Source organism: Balearica regulorum, chromosome 1 (genome assembly GCF_011004875.1).
Source record: "Balearica regulorum gibbericeps isolate bBalReg1 chromosome 1, bBalReg1.pri, whole genome shotgun sequence".
Lineage (NCBI taxonomy): Eukaryota > Metazoa > Chordata > Aves > Gruiformes > Gruidae > Balearica > Balearica regulorum.
Window position 1 is genome coordinate 17,049,717 of NC_046184.1, and position 24,703 is coordinate 17,074,419.

At 37.4% G+C, this 24,703-nt stretch overlaps 1 protein-coding gene across 4 annotated transcripts in view; it reads left to right on the forward strand.

Annotated features, from left to right (window-relative positions):
* Positions 1–24,703, forward strand: part of CPNE8 (copine 8) — a 111,959-nt gene that overhangs the window by 23,933 nt on the left and 63,323 nt on the right. For all 4 annotated transcript variants that reach the window (XM_075742176.1, XM_075742155.1, XM_075742167.1 and 1 more), the window contains 3 exons: positions 8,621–8,724; positions 12,511–12,550; positions 15,616–15,692. In XM_075742176.1, coding sequence (XP_075598291.1) covers positions 8,681–8,724; positions 12,511–12,550; positions 15,616–15,692 — 161 coding nt within the window. In that variant the 5' untranslated portion in view covers positions 8,621–8,680. The remainder of the gene's footprint in view (positions 1–8,620; positions 8,725–12,510; positions 12,551–15,615; positions 15,693–24,703) is intronic.

The window sequence follows — 24,703 nt, forward strand, 5'->3', positions numbered from 1 at the left end:
GACAAGAAGAAGCATCTTTTTTTGATTGAGTCACCAAATTGAGAGAGAAGGCAGTTAGGCAAGGTTGTAGTGGAATCCCAAGAGAGCAAAGGTGACCAGTTTGTAAGGAAATAAAAAAAATACTGTCATGAACTGTACCCAGTCCCTATTCTGTACAGTTTATCAACATAAAGACTTCCCTTTTTATGTGCTCACATTGCTTATTCAGCCATCCTAACTTCTGTATTGATAGCTGTCACTTTTTTTTCCTCATGTGTATACAGTGTCTCATTCATCCATATGGAATTTCATCAGCCATTTTATTGTCCGATCACTCAGTATGAATAACGTTGTCCTGCCAGATCTTCATAGTTGCCTTTTATATATTTATCATGTTTAATTCTGCAAAAATCTATTTGGTTTGTAACTTTATTTTTTCAGTCTCTTGTCCAGATCATTTAGGCATGTATGGTACTGCATGGGTCCATCCATGGACATCCAAGTCCATAGGAACTTGTTGAGGCCTTGGAGGGAGTTTTCATCCAGCAAACTGACTGCTTGTTCTTATGTTTTCTTTCCTATCTACTAATAAATCAATATAGTATTGTAATAATAAAAATAATTAATTTGTAAATTATAATGATAATTAACTTGTGATATTAACTGATCTCCAAGAGATGAATATCCTCCCTTTCTATCATAAGGTTTAGATAATGGTGTTCCCCAGGGCTCAGTATTGGGGCCAGTTCTCTTTAATATCTTTATCAATGATCTGAACAAGGGGATTGAGTGCCCCCTCAGTAAGTTGGCAAACACCAAGTTGGGTGGGAGTGTTGATCTGCAGGAGGGTAGGAAGGCTCTGTAGAGGAATCTGGACAGGCTGGATTGATAGGCCGAGGCCAGCTGTATGAGGTTCAACAAGGCCAAGTACCAGGTCCTGCACTTGGGTCACAACAACCCCATACAATGCTTCAGGCTTGGGGAAGAGGAGCTCAAAATTTTTGAGAGTCTAAACTGGCATTAAATGCCTGCATCGTTCAGGAAACTGGATCCCACTGTTAATACAGCTGTCACTTTGTATTATGGACTCATGACCACAGAGAACTTCATTCATGGCTTACACAGAACCAGGAAAGCTCTAACAAACTCTGTTAGAGCAAACCTGCACTGTGATCGCCTGATGTTTTCAATGACCATTTTGTTTCATATATCATACAACATATGTATGGAGAAAAGGAGGCTGAGGGGAGACCTTATCGCTCTCTACAACTACCTGAAAGGAGGCCGTAGCCAGGTGGCTGTTGGTCCTTTCTCCCAAGTAACAAGTGATAGGACAAGAGGAGACAGCCTCAAGTTGCAGCAGGGGGTATTTAGATCGGATATTAGGAAAAACTTCTTCACTGAAAGGGTTGTCAGTCATTGGAACAGGCTGCCCAGGGAAATGGTTGAGTCACCATCCCTGGAGGTATTAAAAAAAAGGTGTAGATGTGGTGCTTAGGGACATGATTTAGTGGTGGACTTGGCAGTGCTAGGTTAAGGATTGATCTTAAAGGTCTTTTCCAACCTAAACAATTCTATGATTCTATGATAATCTGATTTTGTTCAAAGTGGACACTTACTTATGTGTCTAGTAGTTAAGCATTTCACTGCAGCATCTACCAATTTGATTACTGTTTGAACCATAATAAAACATGCTTTCGAGTCTCCTTTGTAGATTTCAAAGGATGTCTTAATGAAAATGATGAAGGCTAGACATTTTATAATTGACATTTATTGGAATTTAGATTTTGGTTTTTTTAGAGTACTGGTGAAGTTTCTTTGGAACAATAGCTTGCATCTTCTTTAGCAGAGGGACATGGCATAAATAGGAATGTAATTTGTAGCAGGTTAGTAGAAAATGTTTCAGTACAAGGAAGCAAAGGATGGAGAGCATGGAAGAAGCCTATGCTGTCCCAGTTGTGAAGAAAGAATAAATTTTGCTGCCAGCTTTCTCTGGCAAATTTCTCAAAAGAATCAACTGTTTGAGGGAATTAAGATACTTGAAATAAAAGAATATCATCTTTTCAAGGAAGTCAGGTTTCCTTTCAGAGGAAACAGTTAATGGGAAAAAGCCAAAGCACAGAAAAATAAGGAATTATTTCTGGTTTTTATATACTTATGATTGTACAACCATCAGTTAAAAAGGTTTACGTAGAAATCACTATCATGTGTATATGCAGTATACAGATTTCATATGAGTGCCTGCATGCATGTTAGAGGAATGTTGTGTTTTTTCTGATAATTAGTATGAGTTTATATATTAAAACTATTATTATTCCTTTAGGACAAACACACTGCATAACATTTTATGACTATGATTTTTCTAGAGTGGGGTTGGCAGTTGTGAATTTTTTTGCTTGTTTCCCTGTAGTTTCTGTAATTCTGATTATTAAGAAAAGTGGGCTTACTAGATAATATTCTCAAGTTCACTCATGGCCATAAAGTTGAAGGAAGAGTTAATTCAGAGAATTCATATAGAAGGTGGTTAGCAGAGGGTTGGAGTGTTGGGTTAGACCCGGATAGTTACAGTAGTTGCTTTGATATGGGACCTACCCAACTTGCTACTCTTCTGTAACTCTGATGTTAGAATGAAGGTTATGATTTTCCATTAACCTCATAGTCCTTTAGGCTGATCACTAGATTGAGATACTATAAAAATTCAAATTACTAAATAAATTTTAAAAATCCCCTTCTACCAGCAGAGCTTGCATTATGAGGTGGCAAAGACTCTCCATCTCAGGAAATGTAGAAAAGGGAGTCTGTCCTTGATTTTCTTTGTTGAACATTTATTTTCCTTTTAAATAGTTAAATTGATTTTGTTACTCTCCTGAATGACATTTCTAAAGGTATTTGCTTGTTGGCCATGTTAAGATTTTAGCTTTACACAACTGCTAGTGGGGAAGCTAGGCCATGTGGAGAACTAATTAATTAGCAGCTATGTTATTAGTCATAAGTGACTGGATTATAGAAATAACTTGTTCTGCTTAAAAAAGGCTATAGGTAATTGGGAAAACAGAGTTAAAAAGATGATGCTTCATTTAGCTGAAAATGTAGACTGGTGATTTTTAAAGGCTGGCATTTTAATGTCATGTATAAGATAAATTTTAACAATGATTTGTCAGCTAAGTAATTAGTTGTATTAATTTAATGTGAAGAAATAATTTGTGTAGCCCTTGGAAAAAAGTAAACAGACTAAAAAACCTGAAGCTTCAGTTAAAAAAAAAAATTAAAATAATTTAAAGAAAAATTTGCAGTGCCCCTGAATTTGATCTCTTGAGTTTTGTAACAATTTCAGTATAACTGATGAGAGATAAAGGTAGCAGTGTAACGGGCATTCTGTTAGGCCTTCTCTGGTCTCAATCTGATTTAATCATCAGCATATAGCAGATTTATCTTCTTTTACTGATATACTTCTGTCATGCAATTTAAATCAAGTCCAAAAGATTTCCCAAGTGTAACATGGTTATAGTGTAAAGTGAAATATTGTTTACTGGAAAAAATGCAGATTTGAAGGGAAGTACTTACAAATTTATTATATTTTACTGTTTTAAAAAATTTTAACTGACATTTAGCTGCCATTTTATAACTATTTTTTTTTCCTTTTGAAGTAACTTTTCCTTTGAATACATACATAGTTCTATTTCTAGTGGAACTATAAAACTTAAAAACCTGAGATATGAAATATGACATAATCATGGAATAATTTAGGTGAAAGGAACCTTTGTGTTTTCCAGCCTCCTACTCATCTGCTGTGTGGTTCATCCTCCTGATCCATGCAAAGCTGTCTTCAAATTTAGGCCAGGTTGCTCAGGGCCTGTCCCAGCTAGGGTTGGAAATTCTTTTATGGCAGAGGCTGCACAACTCTCTGGATGACCCCTTCCAGTGCTTAATTGCTCATTCTGGAAGACTGTTTCCTTATATCCCTTCATAATTTCCTTTGTTGTAACTTTTGACTATTGCATCTTGTCCTTTTGTTGTGCTTTCTGTGAACTGTCTGGCTCTGTCTTCCATCATGCTGTTTAGGCAATGGAGGATGATAGGGGAAATAGATCCTCCCTAAACCTTCTCTTTTCCAAGCTGAACAAACTGAGCTCCATTGGCTTTTCTTCAAGTTGTGTGCTGCAGCCTCATGATTGTTTTATTTTTAGGGTCCGTTTAACTGAACTGTCTCCAGTCTGTTGATTCAGTTGTATTCAGAGCGCCAAAGTGTACCCAGTTTTCCAGGTGGGACCCCACCTGTGTTGAATAGAGAGGGGATAATTGGTGCCTTTGATCTGCAGGCTCAGCTGACCCTAATACAACCCAATGTGTTGTTAAACCCCCACGGCTGTACTAGGACCTTTTCTGCACAGCTCATACCCCACCACTCAGTCCCCGGTACCAGTACAGGCCTTCAGATTTGTCTTTGAACTTTGTGAGATAGTCCACAAGACTGTATAAATAAGCTGGGTTTTTTTGTCTGAGGTGAGTGTCCATGTCACCCTCCAGTCACAATCATTTTAGGGTATGTAGGAACAAAGGGAAACAGTGCTTTCCTTTACCTAGCTACGTGCGTGGGTCTTGATTGTTCATGCACTTGCACGAGTTGTCACCACCCCATGTCCCTTAGTACCTTCCATCTGAATGAAATGGAGAGGTTTTTTGAGTTTCCAAGCCCAGCCTCCTGTGCTGCATTAGGGACAGCATTGCCAACAGGCCGGGGGGGGGTGATCCTTGCCCTCAGCAACAGTGAGACCATAGCTGGAGGAGTGCTGTGTCCAGTGCTGAGCTCCCTTGTATGAGAAAGATACAAACATACTGGAGTGGGTCCAGCAAAGGGCCACTAAGATGTTAAAGGGACTGGAACATCTCTCATATGAGGAGAGGCTGAGAGCTGGGATTTTTCAGCCTGGAGGAGGTTTTCATTTTATCCATGTTTATAAATACCTGATGTGAGGCAGAAAAGAAGGCAGAGGCGCGCTGTTCTCAGCTGTATCCAGTGGAAGAACCAGAGTCAATGGGTACAAAGTGAAATACAGAAAATTCTATTTAAACGTAAGAAAAAAATCTTTTTACTGTGAAGGTGATCTTATACTGGAACAGGTTGCCTAGAGAGGTTGCAGAGTCTCTCTCCTTGGACATACGCAAAACCTGACTGGACAACCTACTCTAGCTGATCCTGCTTTGAGGAGGAAGGTGGAACTGGACAATCTCCTGAGGACCATTCCAACCTCAAGTATTCTATGATTCTTGTCTGTTTTCCTTAGCCATTAATTTTCTTTTCCTCTGAATGACTTTTCCAAAGACAAGCATATCCTCCTGTTGTGCAAACTGCCTTTACTATTTCAGGAAGGATCATACTGTTAGAAAATGAACTGTTTATGAAAGTGTCAAGCCCGAGGTTTGTCAAGAGAGGTATTAGAGCCCCTAAATGGACTCTTCTGACAACTTATCCTCACCTGGTTAGTTAGGGTTTGTGCCTTTCAGTTTAGATGATGACTTTGGCAGCAGAAGGTAAACTTTCTTAGGCCACAACTCCCTAAGTTCTTTGTTTCACTGTATCTTCCGTGTATATAGAAGTGTAGGTCTCACATGATGGAAGATCCTCTTACTCTCATTCAAGCTTGTCCTAATCTGAGGATTTAAAGAACTTCAGTAACCTTTCTTTTTCTGTCTGGTGATTAAGCAGTCTCCAAGGACAATTAGCTACTTGAATCTGCACAGTTTGGGTATTTTCATGAATATCTGTGTATGCGTGTGTCTGATTCTGTTGGACGTAGCATGAGAGACTACCAGAACTCAATACTTGTTCTTTGCTTACTTGCTGTGCCTCTGGTAGCTTTGCTAGTTACAGTGCAGTCATCTTTGGATCTTCTTTTTGAAGGCCCAGAGTCCTTTGCTTGTAGAGTAGGTCAATGTTTATCAGATTTCAGTACTAAGGGTAAATCTGCTGGTTCCAGTCTTTGAGAGAGTTGGGACAGTTTGCTGTAAGAGTGCAAATGGAAGAAATAGTACACTTGAGGGGAAGAAATACACAGATGAGAGATATTCCTGTTCAGAACTGCAAACTGGATGGTCCTTATGACGCCATTGCTTTAATTTCTCATCCCTGGTATGATGAACTGCTGTTTACTGGCTTGTGTCAGGAGAGTGGCTTCTCATTTTCAGTGCATACCTGCTAACAGTACTAAGTGCTTAGATATTGCTGCATATTTTATTTTATCCTTCATTCCACCTTTCACTTTTTCGTGGCTCCAGTATTGCTGAATGTTATAAAGCGTGCAGCTGACAGGAAGATTTTATTTATAAACATTGAAATTTATTTGACCTGGAAACTGATTGGAGACTTTAAACACTTTAAAAGTTGAATGCTGCTATTCAGAGGGGAAAGAAGGGCCCTTTAGCCCAGGCAAGTATTCCAGCCATACTTATTCCCATAGAAATGCCAACTTTCTGCCACTGCTGTTGTTTCTCAGTGATTAATACTTGGCCATAGTAGTCACCAGTGCTGGTTCAAGAGAGTGTTTCTTACAGCACTCTGCCTGTCAACTTTATCCCAGCGTTTCAGAGAATACCTTGAACCATTTCTCAAGAGACTGACTTTTTTCATCCAAAACAAACAGTAAGGATCAAACTATTTGTTCATGTTCTGATCTGTTTCCAGAATCATATGCATCCTGTGCTAGTCCTCTCTTAAGAGACTCAGGAATTTTATTTTGAATATCCAGTATCTTCATCACTCTGGAGAGCTTCTGGAGATTTCTCCTTCCCACGTCTGTATAATGCTTACCTCCTTCATAGCTATTGCTTTGGCTTAGGAGAGCTGAAGAAATGCAGTGATTGCTAATGAGTAAACTTGCTTTCTAAAAAATTTGTGCCTTGGGACATATTCAGATGCCTTCTTGCAGGAGATACCAAGGTTCCATTGAGACCAGGGAATCATTCCACCTAGATTTTAAGAAATAATGTAAAGTCTTGGCAAAGGAGTATGCTAATTGATACTGTATGTTAAATATTCTTTGCCTTTTTATTTGGAGATGGTATCGTTCATTGGGAAGATAGTTTTGCTTCTTTGTCTTTTATAGGAAGTGCTGCAATATGGAGATCTCTGAATAAGACTGTCACAATTGAACATCTCACAGCGTAGCAAAAGTGAAGGTACCTAACAGGATTCAAGCACACTCTGTAAAGGCACAACTCACCACTGTCACTTCTGAGGATTGTTCCTTTTTCTGAGACTTTATAGAGCTGTGTCTTGAAGATGTGTTAACTGTTGTTGAACATTTTATTGTACCTGAGAGCTTTGGGTGGGTAGCTGCTTTTTGCAAAGCAGTCGTCCTCTTAGATACAGGTCTGTGTGAATGAGTGGTGCTTTGAGTCAGTCCCCTGCAGTTTGAATGCATGCGTGCACAGCCATTCAAAGGAGAAAGAAGAGTCGCTGACAGAAATGGAGTTTCTTTAAAGCACACAAATAATGTGGCTAGAATTCTTTACCATTTTATTTTAGTAAGAATCAAGCAATGGAAGGAAGTTGCTTAGTTTCGGTGAGAAGAGACGGTGGAGTATGCTCTGTCCTTTCATACCACGTATATGTTAACTATGCAGGGGCTGGGATTGGGAGGCTCCGATTGGAGGCTGAGGGGCTTTGTGCGGGTTATAGTGGTTAGATTCACACCCGTGATGTGAAAACATTTTTAGGAAATACATCTCAAAAACCTTCAGTTATGAGAAGGTTTATTCTTTCTTTATCCATGTTTATTGATTTAGTAAAGTCCTGTCAATGAAGAGGTTGGCAGTCTTTGAGTCATTCAAAAGTCTGCAGTCCCAAATTGCAGTTTTGAGGACTCCTTAATGATGATCTTTCAGCAGACTGTCAAAAAGCTTTTCAGTAGGCTATATTCAAATATGTCTTGGTATGTTCAATGTGTAGGACAAAATGAAATGCTCATTTCCGTAATAACTCATTCTGTTTTGTTTTCTGAGTATCTTGAAAGAACAGCTAAAACAAGAACAAAATTATCACATTGATATTTTATGATAATTTATATTTGTGATATATATGAACTGAGGTCAATCAAAAGTTATTTATTTTTATTTTAAATTAAAGTATTCCTAGCTTGATGAGAGCTGAGACTCTTCCTGTAAACACCAAGAAAGAAAAGGCATTTTGCAGAAAGCTCAGAGAGAAGAGAGATGAAGAGAGAGCTGAACTGAGGTGAAGTAGGAGCTGGATAATAGAAGGACTGTGTTCCCTAATATTTAAAGCTATCTGAAATAAGCAATATATGCAAGCTTTTGCTTGCTGTTGCCTTTTTTTTTTTTTTTTTAAGAAAACAGTGGATTTTTTATGTCACTGAATTTGGGAGGTGATGTTTATAAAGTTTAGGTCATATGATACAGAGTGTGCACCACTCTTTATATTGAAATATGAGGTCTTCTGTTGTCTATCTTCATCCACAGATAACTGATCTATTCGTGTGAACAGAGTGATTTTCTTTCATGACATCTGTTTAAGAGAATTTTTTACAGGCGCTCTCATATCTCAAATATTGCTGGTATTGGCAGTCTACTGAATTATACTTCATTATAGCATGTGGCTTAAACTTACACTTTTCTTTTACAGTTTGGAAGAACAGAAGTAATTGATAATACTTTAAATCCAGATTTTGTAAGAAAATTTATAATGGACTACTTCTTTGAAGAAAGAGAGAATCTGCGATTTGATTTGTAAGTTAACAATCTTTGACTCTAATATTGCAACCTCTGTAAACACCTTAAGTTTTGTCCAGTGTAAAATTAACTTGAAAAGAAGAGAGAGTATCTGTTGACATGGAATACATTAATAAACATGATTGATTGATTTGGCATTGCTTCCTCAGAAATATAATGCATAACATAATAATGACCGAGTTTTAAGAAATTGGCAGATGTTAACTAGTCAAAGTACAATCATATTCACAATCATTACTTTTAGAAAATAGTTGGAAAATTAAGGATGTCAAAATGGTAAATATTCTTGCAGCCTAGCCAGTAAAACAGGTATGGACATACTGTCCAGAAATAAAACATTGTACAAATAGTACAGACCCAAAATTTTCTTTACTAAAATAAATGCCACTATGCATTTTAAGATTTTAAAATGAGAGCAGTTGTTGTAGAAGTAGATGGCTTTTGACATTATTCCAGATGTACTCATTTCATTCCACTGGTGGAATTGGTTTGATTTTCAATTTATTCTTTGGAAAATAGAATTGAGAGTCCAGTCACCAGGTCACCTTGCATGTCATCTGTTACATTTTGCCCCATTCTTATTATTTCAGTCTTTGTGATAAACAAGCTTGTCTTGTGGGTTTTTTTAATTCTCATCTTTTTTATTAGGAATTCTTCCTAACCTTGCCCTGTGAGAGAGCACTTGATTAACCTTCATAAATAATTAAGGGAAAGTCTTTCACTCAGTTTTGCAGTATAGTATGTATAGTGGCCACAATTTTTCTTAACATGTCCTTTTTAGTTGAAGAACCCTTTTCCTGTCTCTTTTTGTTTCCTTTACGAGATGTACTTTAGCTTGAGTTTTGTCAATTCTTATTTTGTGTTCCTAAGATTTCTGCCTTCTTGTGTATTTCTTTTAGTTTATTTGTTCTTGAGGAAGATTTAGGAGAATCATCTGTTATGTTACTTACCAAATAAATGTATCAAGAAATATACGGTGTAGTCTGCCTTCCTGTGCTTTCTAATCCTAATGAGTGAGGTCTCCTGATACACTCTGTGGAATTATGACAAATCCTAGTCAGGTGTTGGTTATAGTAGTGGTAAGCTGTAGTATTATCACTTCCCAATTTAAAGTTAGGTTGCAAGTTTGCCTTGATATAGAAACTGCATTTATTGCATTTCTGTCTTGTAGACAGCAAAACAGATGATGAAAGACTTCATAATTTGCCTAAAATCTCCTAGCAAGTTCATGATAAAACCATTTTTAAATCTTCTAGGCTTTAGTCTCAGTATGCCATTTTCTTATCCAAGTAGTTGCTTCAAAGCAACTCTGACACTTTCTTGATTTTTTTTAAACCCCCGAGTTTCTGGAATGCAAGTCAATCTCTGTACAGTAAGCAGGGCACAAAATAAATAGGACGATGATCACATTAATGATGATTTTTCCCATAGCAGTGGAAGAAAAAGTTTGATGCCTGATAGATGTATGTTAGTAATGTTAATTTTGTTTTAAGTTGCCAGCAGGGTGTACTGAAATCATCTTGAATGGCAGCATTTTCTGTATCGTGGAAACAATAAACCCCATGTCTAATTTTTCTTTAGCTGTAAATGTCTCTTTATAGCATGTCAGAATGCTTCCTAAGTTAACAAGAAGTATTGGAGGGATGAGTGAGGAAAAATGTTCCATTGTGTTCAGTACACAGATAGCAGTTAGCTGTTTCCACCTAGACTTCAACTATTTCAAGGAGTGAAAGGAAATACTCAGTGCCAAGATAGATTACAGTATGCTTCTAGATGGCTCAGTACAAATTCTTTCATCTTCACCATGGAAGCCTGGTGCAGACTTTACTTTTTATTTTATAAGTTGGGTTTAATGTCACTAAATCTGCTGAGTATAATTCTTGCCTGCTATTTAAAATAACTTTAAGATCTAGTCACTTTGTGAAACAAAGGATTCTCCTCCACATATAGGTAGAGCATTGCTGAAATAAAGACACAGTTGGGGCTGTATAGGAATCTTGATTTGGTTGCCTCTTGCTCCTTGTAGGATGCATGTATGTTATAGGGAGGAGGCAGTGCAATAGAAGAGAAGAGCAAAAGAAATGAACCAAGAAAGAGAAAGGAAGCTCAGTCTAGGCAAAGAAAAGAAAGTCTGTAAAGAACTTCTGGATAAGTGCTATCTGAAAAGGACTTGGACCTGGAAGGGAAAATACAGTCTCCTGTTTGATTCCTCTTCTACTCAGAGAAATGGACTCCTGTTTGTTCATTTAGGAAAAGCTGTAAATACCAAACACGCTCTGTACTTATCAGAAAGACCTGACTGCTTTCTGCTGCTGTTCTGGATTACCTGGACACAAATCCATTCTGAACTCAAAGCTGAGTAACTGCTTTTAATGTTTGCCTGCAAGTGACCATACAGCCATTATCTGTGAATTTACTTTAGAGCCCTATAAAAATGAAATACTGCAGAACTCAAAGTTAAAAATGTGGATCTTCATATAGCTACTCATGGATTAAAACACCAATTTAGATCTGGAAAGAAGCATCTTTAGAAACCTTCCTTTTTTTAAATTCCGCAGCAAAATTGTGTACTGCTGTCGGCCAAAGTGTTATTTTTCAAAGAAACTCACTCCTCATATGATTCATATTTTTTGCAACAAAAAGAAAGTGGCAAGTATATCTCTGATTTTTGGTGTTCTGATAAATGAGCATGAGCCCCTGCCTATGCTGTACAGCCACCAATGTCTCAGGCCCCTTTCTGTTCATATTTAATGATATTTAATGATTTCGCCAATGAAGTAGTTTTTGGTTTTAGTTGTGCAGCTAGCCCTCAGATCAAATCACCAGTTGTGTTTTTCTGTTCAATTTCCCCAGGCAGTATGCAATTATTATATATTTTTTTAAAACTCATGTTAGTTATAGTCATTCCTTTGTTTACAAATACCTTTCTAAAACTTTGACCATGCTGCACCACATCCAGCTACGTTATGGTATTCCTGTCCTCCTGACTCATGATCTGGTCCGTAACACATCCCAACAACCTGCTGTGTGGCAGCACAACCACAGGGATACCGTACCTTGCAGGGGGGTGGAAACACACAGGGGAGCCTGAAGTGGGTGTAGAGGGTACTTTTCCAGTTTAGTTACTGGTATTGAATCTGAATGTAGGATTTGATAAAAATATTACTGGAGATTATCTGATAAAGATGGAAGACTATGAAAGTATAGAGATTAGTAATCCTCCAAGAATTTCTTATATTAACTTTTTTTTTTTAATCTATCTTGAATTCTCAGAGTAATTTTTTTGAAATCTGACTTGATAGTGGAAGGGACACAATGGCATTTTCTAGCTGGAGGAAGAACAAGGTTATGATAAGCTGGAAAGAACAAGTCAAACTCTTCCTAAAAGCAATTTAGTGTATTGTCAGTTATTTATATTTAATTAGTCAAAAAGAAATATTACCTGAGAAAATAGTTCACAAATAATTCAGTTTGTTTTTGAAGATTAATTTTTAATTTTTCTTCTGTTTTTTGGCAGCTTTCATTGTTCAAACAGAAGTATCAGAATAATTTCTTTTAGTAGCATGCACTTTGTTGTAAACTATTTCATTTCAAATAGCTAGTCAACCATAATGCTATAATCTGTGATGATTCAATTGGCCTTCTTTACTGGTGAGACTTCCATTCACGTATCTATTTGTGCAAATTTCACACGTTGAAATAGGTGAAAAAATTGTTTCTTTACATTGTCCTCAGACCTATCATCTGGCAACTCTGATATGACTTTCCTTTTTCTTTTTTAAGCTATGATGTTGACTCCAAGAGTCCTAACCTATCAAAACATGTAAGTTTTTCCTTGCTATTATACTTTCTTGTGCTGAAATGCTTACACTTTCCTAAATATGTTTATTTTCTTTTGACTGTAAGTAATACCAGAGACATAGAGACAAATACAGTGATTGTGCTGCGGTTAATAACATATATAATGCTTGTGAGTATATTTTTAATGGGACGGTCCTCCTGTAAAGGGCATATTTAAGCACACATGTATACCTTTTCAGTTATATGTGATACGCTGCATTTTGTTGATAATTCTCTGGGTCCTAAAAATTGTAAACATGTTTTGATTGTGTCCCAATTAATATTAGTGGAAAACTTTTATGCCCGTGTCATCTTGAAGTGGAAGGGATTAAGTAGTAACTTTAAAATTTAGAGATGCAAGAGTAGAATTCAGAGGCTTCTGAGTGATTTTTTAAAAATAAATACAGGAAGGCTTGGGTAAGAGAATGTTTAAGAATCTGGAGTGAAGGAAAAGAGAATAATGGAAAGAATGTTGTGTGTGTGTGCGCTTCTTCACAGTGAAAAGATAAGACTTTTAGCTATTGATTTCCAGTTAGGTCCTCCCTGTAAAGGTTAAAAGGCCCTGGCAAACTGTTTTCCATCACTGTCCTCGTGGAAAGGTGTCTGAATAACTGCAATGCTGGCTAGGAGAATGCAGAAAATAGAAATCTTCCCTATACTGTCTTCAGCAAGGATAAAGCCTTATCCTGAGCTTCTGCCCAACATTGTTTGCACTTCTGTAGTAACTAGTTTATCTGAATTATTTTCTTTTTTTCCCCGAAACATGCTTCTTTGTACAAAAACTTCATAATTAAGTTTTAAGAAAAAAAGGTAAGACACAAGATAAGTCTATCGCTATGGCAGTGCAAACAAAGATATATGCAAATACAGAGCCATTGTTTGATTACTGGAACAGGAATTGAAGGTTTGAGTATCTTGCTGAGCTTATGGAAAAAAGGACAAAACGAGAAAACGAACCACTGTTCTTCTGAAGACTATTCAAGCAGATCTTGAATTGCATATGTGCATGTTACATTCTAATTAGTACAGGCTAAGCACACTCAGACGCATTAGGTCCTGGTTTTTAAACAGTGCCGATTTCCTGGAATCTTCAGTTGTTGAGGGAAGCTTTATTCTTTAGACTTTAACATTAGTATCAGAAATATCTATTTCCTATGAGTGGAAAACTGTACAAGCTGGTGTAGATTTGGTATCTGTGCTTAAGATGTCCAAACTATGCCATATAATATTATGTACATGAAGAAGACAATGGCTCTGAGAACCCTCTGAAAGACGGTAGCTAAAAATGTCTTTCTTAACTGCAGCAATTCATTTCCAACATTTACTAAGTGCTCAAGATTGGTCTGGATTGTTCCTTTTGCTGCCAGCTTCCTGCATCTCTTTACCATTGCTCTTAAGAATTTCGGTAGTGAGTAGGTAGTGAGCAGAGCTTTGCTCATAGCAATGCACTGCAAGCTTGGTGTTTCTGAAAAATGTCAGGGCCCTAATATTTGCATAGCTAGACTGCTCCTGTGCTGTACTCACCTCATTTTGAATAAGGTCTTCCTTGTTCCTAAAAATAGCTGTTGACCTAGTCCTTTGGAAATACTGGGCAGTTTCATTTAATAGTTGAACAGTTTGGGGGATGAAAATAGAGTCAACCTGAAGAATTTCAGTGACTCAGTTCTGGCAAAATGAGAAGCAAATTAAGTAAGTCTTATAAAGGATGTATGAAGTAACTAGACTAGACAGTGCTGCCATTGTAGGTGTCTGTAAAACGTTTATAAAACTGGCTACCTGAAATTAGACTTTTATGTTCATGGTAACTTCCTGATTTAAGAGAAAAACAGCTGAGTAATGAACAATTATCATTCGTAACAGACTGTGGAACTGGTAGGATTTAATCATAGAAATGCCACCAAAAAAAAAAAAAAAAAAAAGAAAATCATGGAATATATAGTTTCAGTGTAGAAAATGGTGTTATTTTAGAATATGTCATGCCTGATGTTTTTAGAAATGAATGAGGAGCTGAGTATTTTCAGATGAATTTTAGCCATTTTATAAGACTTAATCTTTATGGAAACAGTGTCAAGGTATCAGATCAGTTAAAGGACCTAGTTCAAAAATTTATTTTTTGCAGGGTTATTTTCCTCTTCAGGGGGGATTAGTTCTCAGATCCAATTTGCTATACGGACCCATAAGTAACACAGCTCAGAGATGGGAATGAGTGGCATGGGCTGAGAGAAGAGTCAGAACTACTTGTACAGATATTTGCTACTATATACAGTATCATAAAGTTATAGTTTGCTGTATAGGAATTATAGTATCTTGATTCTCATTACTATTTGTGAACAAATCTCACAAGCTACTAATATTACAGTGTTACCACCACTGCCGCTGATGCTGGGAAGAACAGCTAACAAGCTCTTTTCACTTGCAAGATAAGGAGTTGGACTGCAGCATAATCTTTTTTTTTTTTAATATACATACAACAGTTTGAAACTCCATTCGTATTTTTATACTAATGTTACAGAGAGATATAATATGAAAATTAGGTGATTTTTAGTGATACATTTAATTATAAATCATGAAAATGAAGTCTGTCATTGAAGCAATGTTTGTGTACAATTGTCAAGCCAGGATGCTCATACACATCATGCACAGGCTTGAACTTCTGCCAACGTATTAACTTCCAATAAATACATAGAATCCCTATAGAATCTCTTCATAAAAGAGAAATTTGTTAAAATGCTGTAGTTAAAGAAAGTAAACAGTCATGTTATTAATACTTTTAATTTTTTTCCATGTTAGTTTCTTTTTTGTTGATGAAGAAGGCAATATAAAAATAGTAAGCGCAGTGCATTAGAATTACTTGTGTAAATGTAACCCAGTGTTATGTGAAATATGTAATAGTGATTCTATTTTGTGATTCATAATTGCATAATTATTATTAAGATACAATGTTCAGCAGACTGTGTTCTACAGTAGTGAACAGGCCAGATAAATGAGAAACCAAATTTGTTTCAATGTGAAATATGAATTCTGAGTTTTTATGTTACCGCTTTTCAGGATTTTTTGGGACAGATGTTTTGTACACTGGGAGAAATAGTTGGGTCACAAGGAAGCAGACTGGAAAAATCAATTGTGTAAGTATGTCATTCTTGAATGTTGGATGAATACATACTGATTCATGAGGTGAGAGTTCTGAGGGGTTTTTTTGCTGTGAGGTGTCTTGATATATGGAATTGACAGACATGGCTTCTAAGAGAATAAATTGTTAGGTACAATAGAAGTCTTTCTTTATAGACTACGATAATTTAAGTTTCAATTTGGACAATTAGTAAAGGAATTGACTCATCCAAAATTTTTGTCAACTTCATTACATCTTGCATTAGAAATAGTTTGAGTATACTAATCTTAAAAATGTTTTTCTTTTTAGTTCACAAATTAACACATCATAAATCTTTATTGCCTGTTGTTCAAGCATCAAGGAAGAAAATGCTCACTGTTTCAAATCCAAACATTCCTATTTGTATTTCTATTGTTCCAAATAATACAATTCCCAAACAATGAGTCAATCTGGAATATCAAATATTTTCTATTTATCCTACTAAATTTATCAAAAACTTTATGATCAATGGATTTTTCTCCCACTGAGAGGATTTTGATATTTGCAAACCGTTGTTCTTAGCAATGTACAGATATTTAAAATAAAATTATTTGAACAACCTTCATTTTCTATTCCTAAATAATATTTGAGTAATTGGCAATATTTTACAATTCTTATATAAATTTATGCTACAAATTCACATATGACATTAAAAACAAACATTTAAAGGTATAGCTGGACATTTCATGTGATGCAGATATCTTTTTGATTTGGAATTTTTGTTGGGTTTTGGTTTTTTTCTTTTAATAGTAATTGCACTGCAGTGAATGATCATTAATTTGTTTACTCTGGCTGATGGAACATTCTTCTTGTCCCGTTTTCCTGGGTTCATTATGAGTAATACACTAGGGTTACTTCATTTACTTCATCACTGATTTCCCTATAAGGACAGAAGTTTTCAGGCTTAGCAAGCCTTCTCTTATTCTGGGCCACAGGACTTTGTATTCAAATAACAAGAAATAGGATCTGGGTGAACTACAACAATTTGCAAAATTCAGATTATACTTAGATATTATTTTAGTATAAGTGCAAATAGAGGAAAACTCTCTAATGGAGTTATATTAATGGTGCACTATTGGTCTGATGTAACATTCTTAAGAAATATGTTTCTAGCTGTACATTTTCTTCTATGTATACATTTGATGTAATTAATAATTTCTGTTACTCAGATGACCCTTTTATATCTATCTTTAGTCATTTATATGATTTATACATTACTTACTTACCTTTTCATGAATGCGTCTTGTATCCTGTACTTGTAAACTTCAAACTTAAACATTAGTTTAAGTAGTAGCTTTGAGGTCTGTGAAAAATCTCAGAAGTCAGTATTTTGTTATCAGTGTCCAAAATATATTAATGGTAGCCTTTTTCCTTAGATTTTATTAGAGACTTTTTTCTTGTTTATGTAAAGAACTTAATATCATTGGTGAAATAATTTTTAAAAAAGCATTTATCTAGTTTGTATCAAATAGCGTTGTGATGTTCTGTGGAGGTGGCCCTAAACTTTTATTCTTGGTGAAAACAGTGGCTAGCTTCAAGGAGACCCACATATGATAGCTATAATTTTCTCTTTCAAGGACTTTGAAGTGTTGAGCTGTCATGATAAAAACTCTTCTCAGTACTTGAATACAAATAAATTCTTAAAATTTTTATGATTCCAATGCAAGCGTAAGCTTGGAAAAGCATCTGAAGTTTTCTGTTTCCATGCCAAAAATAATTTCAGGTTGTCACTAGAACTCTTTCTGGATGAAATAACAGTTCAAACAGACTGTTTAAATTGATAAATTGAGAATTTACATAGTTTTCCTTTAATCTAAGAGTCCTTATGATATCATAAAAACTTTAAAATAAAGTAAAAGAAATATTTCCATTATGAAAACTATTGTAAACTTTCTTGAATTATATTTTAAGTTTAGAAAATATTTTAATGGGATTGAATCTACTTGAATTTCTGAGACTTACGCATACCTGAAACACAAATCCTTTTGAATCATAAATGTTGGGGTTGGCTACAACTGCTTTGTAGGGAGGCATTCCTGTAATTATGCCCTTCCAGTCCATTAGCCTCGACTAAATTCTGTCTGTAAATGTCTTATTTCCAATAATTTGTTTTTTGTACAAAGGCAAATTTCAGCTATTCAGCAGGACTCATTTATCATACAATTCATACTGAAAAATTGAGTAATATGAAAAAACTTGAAAAGTCTTTGCAAAACATTTGCACTTAGTGTTTTATCAAAATAAGCCTTTGATTTAGTTTCCCTAATTTACGGCCAACTGCAGATGATTCAAAATGATTTGTAACAAATGTATGCTGTTCGTTAGCTTGCTGAATTCCATGAGTGCTGTGATCATTACTGCTGCAACATCCTTTAACAATATGATTCATATTCTCTTTAATATTCAGAATTGAAGTCGGTAATAAATGCATTTTTGCTGAATTTTGAGGGGTTCCAAATATAGTACAGTCACCTGATCACTGTATTTACAGACTGAATCTTTAGGATAAGTTCCTAGTAATCCTCCCTGCCCCCTATCTCCCCTCCTGCAACCTTTCCTGCCCTCCTCACGCTCCTGCCCCAAGGACTACCTCAGTACTTTTTACACCGTTTATTTTTATATCAAGGCCTTAATTGTCCTATACATAAAGAGTTCTATTAATATCACTGCGTGTTGCTTATTATTTTCCTTCTCTGTATTGATGGGACTGTGCACACTGGGAACTACTTCATTTTAAGGGTGAATAAATTCTTCAACTCTGCAGGTGGGGGTGGTTTCAGTATCCACAGCATAATTCAGGAAAACTCTTACAAACACACTATTTAAACTTAAAACCACACCTATGCACACAGTAACATATGTTAGAAGTAATAGTACTTAACTGTATCACTTCCTTAAATAACTTGAAAAACTACCCAGAAAAAGGTACTTTTAAAACTGTTACTTTGTTATCATCAAGGTTTGCAGATGAACTTTAACTTTTTAAGATGTCCTTCAATTTCAGTAGTTAATCACAAGTTGTCTGCAATAAAATAAATACTGTATAAAACTTAACACTAAAAAAAGTAACCCCCCCAAAAAAACCCCCCAAGAAACCCAAAACAACCCTCAAAAAATCTAAAATTGACTGCATCAGTATTATGAGTGTTAAATTACTGTTTAATAGATTATGGCTACTGTGGAACAGTAGGAAACTGCTAATTGTAATCTAGCTCCTGCAAAAAAAGCCAATGATACACAAACAAACAATGAACAATCAGCTGATCAGATTGTAGGATTTCTAATACAATCACACAAAATGGTTAACTTCAGCAAATACTGTTGTTATTAGACAACAGTGTTTTGTGATTCTTAATCCCATTCTGGATATTAAACTTTTAAAAGCCTGTCCAGGAAATAGCCTTGAGGGCAAGTGTAATAAGTGGTATAATAGAAGAGGCGTGTTAGGTTATGTGATTAAAAAGCTTTTCTGCAAACAAGGAGAAGAGAGGCACAATGGCAGTACCTTGCCCTGGCTACTTCCAGACCCATTCCAGGAGAGCCATAAGCCCATTGAAGTCCCATCTCCCCACCCACAAAGGAGCACAGAGGTACGAGGCAGTACCAGGTTGCCCAGAGAAGCTGTGGATGCCCCCTCCCTGGAAGTGTTGAAGGCCAGGTTGGATGGGGCTTTGGGCAACCTCGTCTAGTGGAGGGTGTCCCTGCCCATGGCAGGGGGTTGAAACTAGATGATCTTTAAGGTCCCTTCCAACCCAAACCATTCTGTGATTCTATGGGTTTAGTTCTTGATGAGCAGGTTGGTTGCATAGTTTGACTGTCTGCTTGAGCACACAAACACTATCCTGTTGACTGGGACAAGGGATTGGCCCTATTTTGTTTACTTCTACTAAAACAGAAGTTCGCTAACTAGCGAAAATTTCGCTATCTAGGCCTAACTTATGCTATCTGCCACAGTGAATTGTACCGTTGCAACTCCATTGACTGTTTTGACTAGTTATCAGTTGACTCTACTGGAAGCCTGTAGTGACTTGGTCGGAGATAGGTGCTGACTTCGAAGACGCCTATATTTAGTAAGACAAATCTTGCTGACTTCTTGAAGGTCTTTATAGCTCTTTCTGTCTTCAAAGTGGTAAATTATTCATCGCACTACACTTTTTTTTTTTCCTGAGAAAATTCTTGAAATTTATTTTAAACATGGAGTTTAAAAATCACCCATTCAGCAGCTTGTTATCACTTGGTATAGGTTAAGTGAAGTCTGAAGTGAGTAACAGATTAAGTTTAAAGTTTGAAATTAGCTTTGAGAAAGGAAAATATATCAGTGAAGATTCTATGGAAAAAAGATCTTATAAATATTTCACAGTTGTGTGGGCCTGTGTAATACATTTTCTCTTGGGTAAACAAGCATTGTTCAGGTCTGGCTTCTGATACTCTGTTTGTTGTATAGCAGTTCCTAAATGGACCCAAATCAGTTGTCCCCCTGAAAGATTTTGAAATATACCTTCCTATATGTCGTGTGGGTAGATATTTGTTAATGGGAAAGTGTTCATGACTTTTTATCAGCTCTTCCCAGTGTTCAGGTTTTATTTTGTCATTGGAGCTTTTGGCATTGCTGTGGCTAAACAACTGTGCTTGGTTGACTGTTCACTCTGGACTCTCTGAAGTCTGGATACCTTGGTGTCTGGGAGACATTTGCTGTCTTATTTTATTCATCAAACTGTTGCATTGCGTTTCAGGATTGTTTGCTTATAGGCATGTGTTTAATGTCTCTTAATATTCAAATAACAATAATTCAATTGGCAATATTGCATGTCTTCTGTTCCTAAAGATATTTATTGCTTTGAATTTACCGTTCTCTTTACAAAGTAAAGTCCACATTCACGTAGCTTGAATGTTCTTTATGATCTGTCACTTGAGATCAGAGAGCTCTTTCTCTCAGTATTTCTGAAGTTCATTAACATTTTGCCTTTTCTGTTCTCTGCCAATGGATGTCCAAAGAAGAGAAGACCCGGTGCTGTTTTATTCCCAATCAGCTACCCTACTGAAGTTGTACTTTTTGTACTTAAGCAACTTGAGAAGCTTAAATTCCGTTCTCTGATTGGCATTCAAGTAAGCTCTGACATTCTTTCAAAATGAAGATTAGAGAGACTTGAAGCTTCAACTTCAGATCTATCTACTTTGGGCATCTACAAAAGCCTCGTGAGATTCAGGTCTCCATGGCTGCCATGAGCTGGCCAACTCCAAGTCAGATTGTATATCACCAGGGAAAGTTCCCTTAGAAAGTCTAACATGGAAGGATACTCTTTTCTTTTATCAAAATGAAGGTAAAACACCTCAAGCCTAGAGGGTCACCATTGCAGTGGTCTGTCAGGGAGACTGAAACATACCTTGCTACTAACCTTCATGGTGAGTGCAAAAGTGAAGATATGCAAGCACATTTTTCTTCTTCACCTTCATGACAAGCATGACCTGCAGTTTCACTGGTCTTATAAGCACCAGTGAATTATGCTTCTGAGGCATGAACCTAGTAGTATATGGTCTTGGCCGCTATGAGGATGTGTCCTGAACCTCCCTCTCTGTTTCTGACATCATTAGGGGCTTTGAATTTAATGGTCTGTCACAGAAGACTCTTGTTCCCGTTATGGTAGTGTGCTAGCCTGTTATCCCTGTGACTATGAGCGTTTTTGTTTTGTAAAGTATGTTTTTGTTCAAGAACATACTTTAGCGTGGTACTTTATTTTACAGACTGACTAGGTACAGAGGTGAAGATTTGCTCTGAATGAATAATTTCTCTTGGAAAATAAATCTACTCATACAGAGCAGGTGAAATGGAGAATCTGGCATTTTAACGTTTACTCCCTTTCCCTATTGGGTTACTAGATACATTAAGTGCCTTCTCAAGACAAGCTTCATGTGCAAGATTTACTCAGACTGGCCTTTTCATGCCCCAATTGTATTAGCATGAAAGGATGAGGTTCAGATATATCTACTTCCATAAATGACACTGCTTTATTTTTCTCTCAAGAGAGCATCGCCTTCCCAGACATTATTCAGAGTTAGATATTTGCATGTTCTGTCTTCTTAGAGAGAAGAACCTACCCACATTTATAACTCTGAGCAATGCTTCGTTCAGGATCGAAGTGCATTCCTGTAGGGATTCCCTTTAATGAGGAGGCAGAGCCATTGCAAAGCTTGATGAGCATTCTATGCTAGTTATTCACATCTGAGTGCCATTGCCTGCTAATGAGGCTGTACTGGAGCCAGCTGGCCTATTTTGGGAAGTTCTTTCTCCTGTCATCTTGCTGTGAACATAATTGATAGAAAAACATCTGAACCCAGGAATTGGGACTTCCTATGTATTTGTCCTACCCCCTTATCTGTGGTTGTGACTGCCAGAGGGCTAGATTCTGTAAATTCAGGGATGAGACTGTGAATTTTTGAATGATCTGAAAAATGTTCTATCCTCTGCCTCGTTGCAGTTTCAGTTTGCAAAATTGGAGGCTCTGTTTAACCTCTCAGGTTTGAATTCCCAGATAAATTGTCATCTTTCTCTGACTTTTTCACCAACTCTGGAAAGGTCCTCCTTTTAGTCCTTGCTAAAGCCCAAGTGGTCTTCAGAGTGTGCTTTTAAACTTCTCTAGGTGCTGCAGATGTAGTGTCTCAATCATGGAATCATTTGTTCTAAGGAGATAATAATTACTCCCCAAGACTGCATCTTGCCTAGAAACATGCCAGTATTGTTGAGGACCTTTCATTTACACAGATTCACGGATTGGCAGGTGTTGGGAGGGACTTCTAGAGATCATCTAGTCCAATCCCCCTGCTAAAGCAGGATCACTTAGAGCAGGTCGCACAGGATGGTGTCCAGGTGGGTTTTGAATATCTCCAGAGGAGACTCCACAACCTCTCTGGGCAGCCTGTTCCAGTGCTGTGCCACCCTCAGAGTAAAGAAGTTTTTCCTCGTATTCAGATGGAACTTCCTGTCTTCCAGTTTGTGCCCATTGCCCCTTGTCCTGTCACTGGGCACCACTGAAAAGAGTCTAGCCCCATCCTCTTGACATCCACCCCTTAGATATTTATAAGCATTGATGAGATCTTCTCTTCTCCAGGCTAAACAGACTCAGCTCTCTCAGCCTTTCCTCGTAAGAGAGATGCTCCAGTCCCCTCGTCATCCTCGTAGCCCTCCGCTGGACTCTCTCCAGTAGTTCCCTGTCTTTCTTGAACTGTCAAGCTCAGAACTGGACACAGTACTCCAGATGTGGCCTCAGAAGGGCAAAGTAGAGGGGGAGGATAACCTCCCTTGCCCTGCTGGCCACAGTCTTCTTAACGGACCCCAGAATACCATTTGGCCATCCTGCTGGCTCATGGAGGGCTTGTTGCCCACCAGGACTCCCAGGTCCTTCTCTGCAGTACTGCTTCCCACCAGTTCAACCCCTAGCCTGTACTGGTGCTTGGGGTTGTTCTTCCCTAGGTGCAGGACCCTACACTTGCCCTTATTGAATTTCATATGGTTCTTCTTTGCCCAGTTCTCTAGTCTGTCCAGGTCTTGCTGAATGGCAGCGCAGCCTTCCTGTGTGTCGGCCACTCCTCCCAGCTTAGTATCATCGGCGAATTTGCTGAGGGCACACTCTGTCCCCTCATCCAGGTCATTGATGAATATGTTGAATAGGACCAGGCCAAGAACTGACCCTTGGGGCATACCACTAGATACAGGCCTCCGACTAGACTTTGCACTGCTTATCACAACCCTCTAGGCTTTGCCATTCAGCCAGTTCTCTACTCACCTCGCTGTCCACAGTGGATCCACTCAGTGGATCAAATGTGTCCACATTTGATGATGGTTTGCTGTTCAGTTCCTCTAACAGTCAAATTATTTGCTCCCTCAAATACTGTCCAAAAAGAGGTAATCACGGTAGAACACCTACAGGTGTTCTGTAAAGACTGGTCTGTAATGCTGAATCTCTAAGTAATGTATTTTCATACAGTGATAAGACTAGCTTGAAATTATTTTCTATTTTCTCACAAGGCATTATTGCTAGTTAAAGTTCTTCCATTTGGCTGATCTGTGACCACTGACAATTTTTTCAGGGAGCTGACTTTACACTTAAGGATTTTTTTTTGTAATGAATGGTTTGTAAGGGAATTTGTAAGAGAACAAACTGTTTAGTGTCTGCAAGTAGTCCGGTACTTTTTTCGTGCTTGTAGTCTCAAGACAAGCATACAAAGTTCATACTTAATAGCATCACAAACCATAGAGGTCAATTGGTAGAGTTTTTAGTTCCTGAATAATGAGAACTTTTTGTTCCATAGAGAAATTCTGTGCAAATCTCAATTAAGGATTTCACCTCTTTGCCAGCCATCATGGTAATATTATCCTTCTTTTATAAGGTGTGTGTCTTTGAGAACCTTGGTGATACATCAAGCCAAACCTTACCCCAAGTATTTTCAGATATGATTATACTGTTGTTGTGGTTTAGCCCCAGCTGGCAGCTAAGCACCCTCTGGTGGGATGGTGGGGAGAATGGGAAGGAAAAGGTAAAACTCGTGGGTTGGGATAAGGACAGTTTACTGGGACAGCAAAGGGAGAGGAAAATAACAACAGTAATACTAATAACAGAATATACAAAGTGGGTGATACACAATGCAATTTTCTCACCACCTCGAAACTGGATGCCCAGCCCAGCCCATCCCTAAGCAGTGACCCCTCCTCCCTGGCCAGTCCCCTTCATATGCTGAGCATCACATCATATGGTATGGAATACCCCTTTGGCTAGTTTGGGTCAGCTGTCCTGGCTGTGTCCCTTCCCAGCTTCTTGTGAAAATTAACTCTATCCCAGCCAAAACCAAGGACAACTGTGTGTACTTTTCACATCTACTCAACAATCAAGAATTCCTTTTTTTCCTGACATACCCACCCAAATATCTTTAGGGTATTGCTTCTCCAGTCTCCCCCATACTTCAGAGTGATAATTCCAGACACATGTATCTCTT